The sequence below is a fragment of the Pecten maximus genome, chromosome 5 (genome assembly GCF_902652985.1).
Source record: "Pecten maximus chromosome 5, xPecMax1.1, whole genome shotgun sequence".
NCBI lineage: Eukaryota > Metazoa > Mollusca > Bivalvia > Pectinida > Pectinidae > Pecten > Pecten maximus.
In genome coordinates, this window is record NC_047019.1 from 17,948,142 (window position 1) to 17,958,052 (window position 9,911).

The window sequence follows — 9,911 nt, forward strand, 5'->3', positions numbered from 1 at the left end:
AACGGTTCGATTTTATCTTGATTCTGTCCGTTGCAGCCCAATCCTGTCAATCGTCTTACCCGCCGACTTCAGCATTGTAAAGTGATCCCTTCTAACATTGAAAAGTCGGTAGACTACACAATTGTTTAGTACACATATGTTTATTAATGTAAACAAAGCAAGCTTACCTACGTTAGCAGACGAAGACGAGGTGTTCTGATTGGTAATATATGCCTGTATCTTAACTTGCAAGTACCGGAAACGAAACTTTTTGAAAGTACCGGAAACGGAACTTCTTGCACGTACTGGAAACGGAACTTGCTACTGTTAGGAAGGTAGGCTCATAAGGCCAGTCGATGTTTTTAACTTTAAATCTGTATGGCATAGGTAACGCCAGTGTGCCTTGGACGTTCTAACGTATTTCTGAAATGGCGAAAAACCAGTATGATCTCAAGGACTTCAGTGGATCAAAAGAAGAAAATTTAGTCAGAAGTGTTTTCAAAAATATTATTTCTGACTCTGGTTTTCTCTTACCTGCATTTCTAAACATAGTTATACAAAGAAGTAATGCCATTGATGGGAAATCATTCAGCGACGCATCTGTCTATCTTCGACTAAACTATGAACATGCCGAGGCATATGCTAAAAATTATATCGAAGGATATCCTGAGTGCCGGGGCGTTTACTTGAAGGATATACTAGCTTTAAATATTTTCAAAGAATTTCTGACAGATGGCGTAGACGCAATCAGGAAGCACTCCACTGCTTGTCGTCAATCATTCTTGGCATTGTTTGAATTTCTGCGAGGTATTATAATCCTTCGAAAACTTAAATTATATATGCTTTTTAGCTCACCTGCCCGAAGGGCAAGTGAGCTTATGCCGTGGCGCGGCGTCCGTCGTCCGTCCGGCCGTCCGTCCGGCGTCAACTTTCCATTCAAGCAACTTCTTCTCAATAACCAAAAGGCCTAGAGACCTAATATTGGGCCTGTAGCATGCTGGGGTGAAGGGCTACCAAGTTTGTTCAAATGAATAACGTTGACCTTCATTCAAGGTCACAGGGGTCAAAAAGGCTAAAATCTTTAAACAACTTCTTCTCAATAACCAAGAGTCTCAGGGAGTTGATATTGGGTCTGTAGCATGCTGGGGTAAAGGGCTACCAAGTTTGTTCAAATGAATGACCTTGACTTTCATTCAAGGTCACAGGAGTCAAATATGCTAAAAAAAATTTAGACGACTTCTTCTAAATAGCCAAAAGACCCAGGGACTTGATATTGGGTCTGTAGCATGCTGGGGTGAAGGGCTACCAAGTTTGTTCAAATGAATGACCTTGACTTTCATTCAAGGTCACAGGAGTCAAAAAGGCTAAAATCTTTAAACGACTTCTTCTCAATAACCAAGAGTCCCAGGGACTTGATATTGGGTCTGTAGTATGCTGGGGTGAAGGGCTACCAAGTTTGTTCAAATGAATGACCTTGACCTTCATTCAAGGTCACAGGAGTCAAAAAGGCTAAAATCTTTAAACGACTTCTTCTCAATAACCAAGAGTCCCAGGGACTTGATATTGGGTCTGTAGCATGCTGGGGTGAAGGGCTACCAAGTTTGTTCAAATGAATGACCTTGACCTTCATTCAAGGTCACAGGGGCCAAAAAGGCTAAAATCTTTAAACGACTTCTTCTCGATAACCAACAGTCCCAGAGACCTAATATTTGGCCTGTAGCATGCTGGGGTAAAGGGCTACCAAGTTTGTTCAAATGAATGACCTTGACTTTCATTCAAGGTCACAGGAGTCAAAAAGGCTAAAATCTTTAAACGACTTCTTCTCAATAACCAAGAGTCCCAGAGACCTAATATTTGGCCTGTAGCATGCTGGGGTGAAGGGCTACCAAGTTTGTTCAAATGAATGACCTTGACTTTCATTCAAGGTCACAGGAGTCAAAAAGGCTAAAATCTTTAAACGACTTCTTCTCAATAACCAAGAGTCTCAGGGAGTTGATATTGGGTCTGTAGCATGCTGGGGTAAAGGGCTACCAAGTTTGTTCAAATGAATGACCTTGACCTTCATTCAAGGTCACAGGGGTCAAAAAGGCTAAAATCTTTAAACAACTTCTTCTCAATAACCAAGAGTCCCAGGGAGTTGATATTGGGTCTGTAGCATGCTGGAGTGAAGGGCTACCAAGTTTGTTCAAATGAATGACCTTGACCTTCATTCAAGGTCACAGGGGCCAAAAAGGCTAAAATCTTTAAACGACTTCTTCTCGATAACCAACAGTCCCAGAGACCTAATATTTGGCCTGTAGCATGCTGGGGTGAAGGGCTACCAAGTTTGTTCAAATGAATGACCTTGACTTTCATTCAAGGTCACAGGGGTCAAAAGGCTAAAATCTTTAAACGACTTCTTCTCAATAACCAAGAGTCCCAGGGAGTTGATATTGGGACTGTAGCATGCTGCGGTAAAGGGCTACCAAGTTTGTTCAAATGAATGACCTTGACTCACATTCAAGGTCACGTCGATCAAGTATGCTTAAATCTTTAAATGACTTTTAGTGAAAAGCCAAAGTGCAGAGAGACATTATATTGGTCCTGTAGCATGCTTTCAAATAACTGCAGGATCCATATATGAAAAGATCACTGCATTACAGGTGAGCGATTTGGGCCCATTGGGCCCTTGTTTAAAACTAAATTACCTTACATGTACATGTAGCTGTTGAATCCGGGTCAATGTTTCACTCTAAATCCTGTTTGCCATAGGTTGTTTCACCCTAAACGAAAATTTTAGGGCGAAACTTTGACATTTCCTTTTCATTTTAGTGGCTTAATTTAATTCACAAATCAACTTTAATTAAAATCAATTTGATGTGTACGATGTTTTATTGTGTACGATGTTTTATTTTTCGATATTAGCAGATTTAATCACAGTTTTCCCATATAAATCATATTGTGCTATTGAAAAGAAATGTAAGTTTGGTATGTTTAATAATATCAGAGACCTATATACTAAATATAGGTCTCTGATATTATATGTATCCTGACAAGAAAATGAAAATTTGGGCAAACAAGATTTAGGGCAAAATAACCCAATTAAGGCGAACAAGATCTAGGGCAAAACAATTGACCCATCACCTTAGCTGTTAGTATCACAAAGACTTTATTACACTGTTTAAATATATTGTGGAAACAAATGCACACATTACATTTAATTAGGAAAGAGGCAAGGTCTTATAAGATTGAAGGACAGATCACTGGTTCCTCACCAAAAAGATGGTGGATATTATTATTGCAACACAAGCCAACATCAAGTGTATTAAAGTGTCAACTCAACATGTGCATTATACAGGTTGGGAACTCTCTCAAATTATTAGATGTTTTTAAAGAGCAGTTTTATGATGTACGTCCGATTCAGAAAATCCTTCATTTCAAAGACAATTTTGTCTAGAGCTGTTATACGGGACTGTCTCGCATTTCTAAGACTGTCTCGAAAGCTCAAATTACAGAGACTGTCTGGAAAACTATAGACTCCTAACCTGTTTTACATCAGATAAAACAATGTGCATGTGACAACAAGCATCTTCAGATAACACCTTTAAAGCACTATATAAGCAAGCATCATCGGAAGATATGTTGTTATGATTTTAATTGACAAATTATATTATTTCTATAATATGTTTTATGTCAAGGCATGTTTAAATTTTTGGGTTTAGTTATTGATATCATAATTATATTAAAACACTAACATGATGACTAATATATGTAAGGTGATTGACGGTTTGTGTTCATTTTGTACAAGGAGCATTGAGTATCATGAAATTGTCTTTCCTGTGTCTTAAAATACTGATGCAACAAGTTAGCAACAATTAAGTCCTGAATTTTACAATTTCGGGGGTTTGTCCACCCTAATTAGGTTATAATTGATATTATCCTAACTAATATTTGGCCTCTTGTATAGCATGCTGGTGTGAAGGGCTACTAGATTTGGTCAAATTAATGACCAAGTTCTATATTAAAAGTCACAGGTCAAATAGGTGAAAATTATAAAAAATAAAATTAACTTCTATGCTATTTAACCAAAGCCCAGGAGACCAAATATTGGGCCTGTTGCATGCTGGAATAAAGGGCTTCCAAATTAGTTAAAATGAATGACTTTGACCCTAATTCAAGATAACAGGGGTCTAATAAGTTGAAATCTACAAAGAAATTCTGTAAACATTTATTGTTAAAAATATCTGTTTAAGATAAATAAATCATAGAAAAAAATCCCCATTAAATTTAAAATCTTTAACAATAACCAGTTTTATCACTGACCATCTGCACTCAATAACATGTATGCTCTGCTTGGTTTGTGCAAAATACATGTTACATGTCAAGATTATGCTATATTACATGATGTAATATAGCATAATCTTGATAGACTAGAGAAATAACATTTTTTCATTACAAGTTATTTCCCTTTGTCCAACATTGTTGACACATATAGCATCCTAGATTGTGGCTATATTTTACATTAAGCCTTTAGGTCTTGTGTTTAATGTTGGTAAAAAATTGTCAAGTTGTTAGACAACTTTTAGTAGTATATATATATATATAATATGACGAAAATTTTATACATCTTGTCTTCTTAGAGCGAACTACACATGAAGAGGCAATCTGGAAGCTTGCCAAAGGCACTTCATTAAGTGGAATCAAGGAGACACAAATTATGGTTGGATTAGCCCATCACCTGTTTTCGCAGTTGGTCCCAGGCAAGAAGTATGAAGTTGATGAATATGCAAAGCAGCTTCCAAAAGAATGTTGCTGTGGTTGTAATGCTACAGTTTATGGAGGAAATACGTCAGTAGGTAAGATCTTACACCCCTACTGTTTGGCATAATTATTTGATAGATTGAACTTGCAATTATTGAATGTATATTGCTTTGGTATTTTACTGTCGGAACACAGTTGTTAATAGCACATCTGGTCAGAATGACAGGGCCCAATAGGGGAAATAGAGATGAATCATTTGAATTGCTACTAGTCCTGAACGACTTAATGGATTTTGATGAAATTTGGGCTGGAGAGTTATTGAACGAAGGAGATCAAATATTATATAAATTGAGGGTGTGACATTTTTATTATAGCAAAAATAGATATAGAACTTGTAATCCCTATTGGTCAACAACTAACAAATTCATTTTGATTCATCAGATTTAGCCTAGGTCATTATTGGGCAAAGGAGATCCATTTAATTAACCAATGTATAAATGGAGGGTGTGGCTCCCCAGGGGTTGGAGGGGAGTAGAGGAATTTAAAGAATTATGATAAGCATTGGGCATCTCCCCCCCCCCCCCCACCCCCCCACCCCCTCCCAAAAAACAAGCAACTTCTTTCAAATCTGTTGTCTTCTGAAGGAATGGCAGGATTTGTTACAAATTCATGGGATGAAGGGAAATCAATTTTTGTATAAATGCTGGGTCTTTGAAATTGGTTCTAATTTTGTCTTAATTCTGGTTAGTACAAGGGATCACATGGGATGGGTGCACTAGCTGCTTCAGTATTCATTTTTCAAAGTGAATGAACAATATGAAAACAGTCGAACCAAGGGATGGAAATAGGGAGGGCCCATGATCCTTTGTGCTAATTACCAGAATGAAGACAGATCACAAGAATTCAATTTCCAGGTACATCTCATTGAATTTACAAATTCTGTCTTCATTCAGTAAGTACCTACATCTAATGTCTGAGAAATATCCTTCCTGTTCTTTTCAAGAAATAGCAACAACAACCTCATCTGTCAAAATCCAAGGATGGCTGGCTGTCAGCCATTTTGTTTTCAGCTTAATACACTGTACCTGGCCTGAAGGGCCTGTGACATTTATGTCTTGTCCATAGTCCCTCGTCTGTCTGTCCCTCCTCTATCTGTCCATCATCTGTCAACTTTTCCTTTAAATCTTGACTAGTCATGAAGGATTGAATGGATTTTAACAAACTTTGGTCAGAAAGTAGCAGAAGTGGAACAAATTTTGATTGAATGGAGACTGATCAGCCTGGGGTCTGAGGAGTGGGGCCCCAATATGAGAAATATAGGTATGCATTTTAATTGCTATTAGTCATAAAGGACTGAATAGATTTTAACCAAATTTGGTAAAAAGCATAGTTTTAATAGGAAGGGGAACAGTTTTTGCATAAATAATGATTCAGGCCAGAGGGAGGGGGCCCTGTATGGGAAATTACTTCACATGCAGGATAACTCAGTGAGTACACACGAGAGGATTTATATTGCTTGCAATTCTTAAGTCTGTTTCCAATGAATGACATTGACTCTTTTTTGAGATCATATGGATCAAAACTGTTAAAATCCTCAAACTTCTTATCGGTTTATAACCAAAAGGCCTAGGGAACTAGTGAAATATGACTACCAGAGTGTTCAAATGAATAAACATGACCCTTTTTCAATATCACTGCCTTAAACATGTTATAATCTTCGAACAACTTCTTCTCAATAGCTGAAAGCTCCAGGGAATTTATAATCTGGGCTGTATCTTGCTGCAAATGAATGTCCCTGACCAAAAGTAAAGGTCATTTGTGTAAAAAGTTTATCATTTCAATAAGCATTCAACTCTGGGTTAGTTTTTGTGTGTGTTTGCATGCATTGGAAGTGGAGTTTCCAAGTTTAATTTGCAGAAAATAGCTTAATGTACAAAGTCAAGCCCATTGGGAAACTTTTTATTAACTTTGACCCTTTGTACAGTTTTATTTGAATTTTCATTAATAGGCTCAACAAGAACATGGCATGGTAGAGTAGATATCATGTTGAACCACACAATTGCTGTGACACTTGGGAATGAAGAAACTGAGAGCACTGAAGAGGATGATGCCGATGCTGAACCTGCAAGTAAACAAAGGAAGTTGGAAACTGATGGGAACAGTGATATTTGTGCTGAAGTGAAAGCCAATAAGAAATATGACAATATTTTTGAATCAAGACTTTTGGAACAAATCTTGGCTGAAGCTATAACTAATGGATTTGCTCAACTAAACAGGAGTAGAAGTACCCTATTACATTTCTTAATTCCAACTATTGGAGTTACATCTGACCATGTATCTGTCTGTTTGTATGACCCAGAATATGACTGCTTGCTTTTATCTAGTAAGAGGCTGCGATTATGGATTCCAGAAAAGAAGATTCTAAATAATGAAATAATTGTTGTTATTTGGCTTTTCTTGAACTTTACTGTTTTTACCGAGCAAAAAGTGGCTACCAAATATGATCTTGATAAGTCAGGTTTGCATGCAGAGTTGAAAAATCATTTGCAGCATTACAGAAAGGTAGAAACAAAAGAAAGTGTTATTTCAACTTCTGTACCAGTGAAATATAGCTTTTGTCCTAAAAGCAAATGAGCTTATTTTGTGGTAAGTGGTTGGTAACATGCCATCCACACTTCCAGCCATCCTCTGTCTGACATAAACTTTTAAGGACATCAGACCCAGAGGGTCAAGAAGACCTATCACTATTGTGCTAGTGCCATTGGACATACGTGGACATGTTCTTTAAGACACTACTTCTTCTCAAACAAATAAGATCTGAATCAACATCAGTCAGGTATTTGTATTGTAAAGACGCTTATATGTATAGCACAAGTTCGAATTCTCAATCAGATAATTAATAATATAATAATTAAATAGTACCATTGTCTTTTTTCAAACTCTGTCCTACTTGTTTATATCTATTTCTCATGTTTGTAGTTTTTGGGAGTGTAGGTTATATATGTATTTATTATTTATTTTTGAAAAAAAAATGTTTTCAGCAATCAATTATATGGTATTGATATTGAAGACACGCAATCATAATGTTTATCTACCATGATAATACAGACTAAACCAGTAAAAACTATAACTTAGGTAGACTAGTAAAAACTATTACTAAGGGAAACTAATAAAACTGTTACTTAGGGAGACTAATAAAAACTATTACTTAGGGAGACTAATAAAAATTATTACTTAGGGAGACTAGTAAAACTATTACTTAGGGAGACTAATAAAAACTGTTACTTAGGGAGACTAGTAAAAACTATTACTTAGGGAAACTAATAAAACTGTTACTTAGGGAGACTAATAAAAACTATTACTTAGGGAGACTAGTAAAACTATTACTTAGACTAGTAAAAACTATTACTTAAGGAGACTAGTAAAACTGTTACTTAGACTAGTAAAAACTATTACTTAGGGAGACTAGTAAAAACTATTACTTAGGGAGACTAATAAAAACTATTACTTAGGGAGACTAGTAAAACTATAACTTAGACTAGTAAAAACTATTACTAAGGGAGACTAGTAAAAACTATTACTTAGGGAGACTAGTAAAAACTATTACTTAGGGAGACTAATAAAAACTATTACTTAGGGAGACTAGTAAAAACTATTACTTAGGGAGACTAGTAAAACTATTACTTAGAGAGACTAATAAAAATTATTACTTAGGGAGACTAGTAAAAACTATTACTTAGGGAGACTAGTAAAAACTGTTACTTAGGGAGACTAGTAAAAACTATTACTTAGGGAGACTAGTAAAACTATTACTTAGGGAGACTAATAAAAACTATTACTTAGGGAGACTAGTAAAAACTATTACTTAGGGAGACTAGTAAATACTGTTACTTAGGGAGACTAGTAAAAACTATTACTTAGACTAGTAAAAACTATTACTTAGGGAGACTAGTAAAAACTCTAACTGTGGGAGACTAGTAAAAACCATTACTTAGGAAGACTAGCAAAACTATTACTTTAATAGGGAGACTAGTAAATACTGTTACTTAGGGAGACTAGTAAAAACTATTACTTTGGGAGACTAGTAAAAACTATTACTTAGGGAGACTAATAAAAACTATTACTTAGGGAGACTAGTAAAAACTATTACTTAGGGAGACTAGTAAAAACTATTACTAAGGGAGACTAGTAAAAACTATTACTTAGGGAGACTAGTAAAAACTATTACTAAGGGAGACTAGTAAAAACTGTTACTTTGGGAGACTAGTAAAAACTATTACTTAGGGAGACTAGTAATACTATTACTTAGGGAGACTAGTAAAAATATAGGTTCTATACATTGGCCTGAGAGCAACCTATTTTCTATAGTTCTGATTTGCATATTTCAATATTCTGCCAACAAGAGAATTTATTAATGACTGATCTATGCATAACTAATGCATCAAAATAAATATGCTGGAGAACCCGCTAGCAGTAAATGTCGGAATACCAGGAGGAGTACAGTGTGTCTACATTATCTGCTGTCCAGGTGCAAGTGATAATTACGTTAAAATCTAAATTACCATATCAGAATCTAGTTTTCATGCACATCCTTGTTCACAATGTCAGTAAGGACATTTTTAACACACTCCACGTCAATGTTATGTCCAATCATTGCAACGTTTAATTCTATTGACTTTCAAAGCTTGTTATTAGTTTTTCAGCTTTTCATCACTGATACTGGAAATTTATCATTTCTTATTGTTAAAGTTATTTTTGGGAGACTATTTACCGTTGTCATCTTATGATCGTAACTGTTACGAAACGTTAAAATAGGAGTTGTCAGCTGGAGACAGCAAAACTCGCTGCCAAGTGGGTTGGATAAGGAGTGGGTTGGATAAGGAATTAGTTTTTTAAAAGTAGATCAAAGGTCACGGTCACGGTCAAGAGGTCCGCAAATGTAGTTCCGAGGGAGAGGTCTTGTCACAAGAAACTCGTGTCAAATATAAAAGTCCTATCGATCCTACACGGTTAACATACATGTACTGCGGCCAAGAAGTAGTTAAGGTAGAAGGTTAAAGGTCACGGTCAAGTTGAGCAGGTCTTGTCACGAAGAATACACACGTCAATACCAATGCTACCTCCTCACTAGTACTCGCATAACATTGTTTTTATTAAAAAAAACCTTTGACCTAACGGGGGACAGAGCAGTA

The 9,911-nt window shown here is 36.1% G+C and overlaps 1 protein-coding gene across 1 annotated transcript; it reads left to right on the top strand.

Moving 5' to 3' along the window:
- Positions 1-217: 217 nt before the first annotated feature.
- LOC117327374 lies at positions 218-7,661 on the top strand. The gene is made up of 3 exons (XM_033884321.1): positions 218-786; positions 4,599-4,814; positions 6,728-7,661. Exons 1-3 carry the CDS (start codon positions 408-410, stop codon positions 7,351-7,353), a joined length of 1,221 nt encoding a protein of 406 aa, XP_033740212.1. The 5' UTR covers positions 218-407; the 3' UTR covers positions 7,354-7,661.
- Positions 7,662-9,911: the final 2,250 nt, after the last annotated feature.

Excerpts from the sequence above, each read along its gene's own strand:
- LOC117327374 (XM_033884321.1), top strand. The coding sequence starts at position 408 with ATGGCGAAAAACCAGTATGATCTCAAGGACTTCAGTGGATCAAAAGAA. Across the intron at positions 787-4,598 it reads ATTGTTTGAATTTCTGCGAG|AGCGAACTACACATGAAGAG; the intron begins GTATTATAATCC and ends TTGTCTTCTTAG. Across the intron at positions 4,815-6,727 it reads TGGAGGAAATACGTCAGTAG|GCTCAACAAGAACATGGCAT; the intron begins GTAAGATCTTAC and ends TTTCATTAATAG.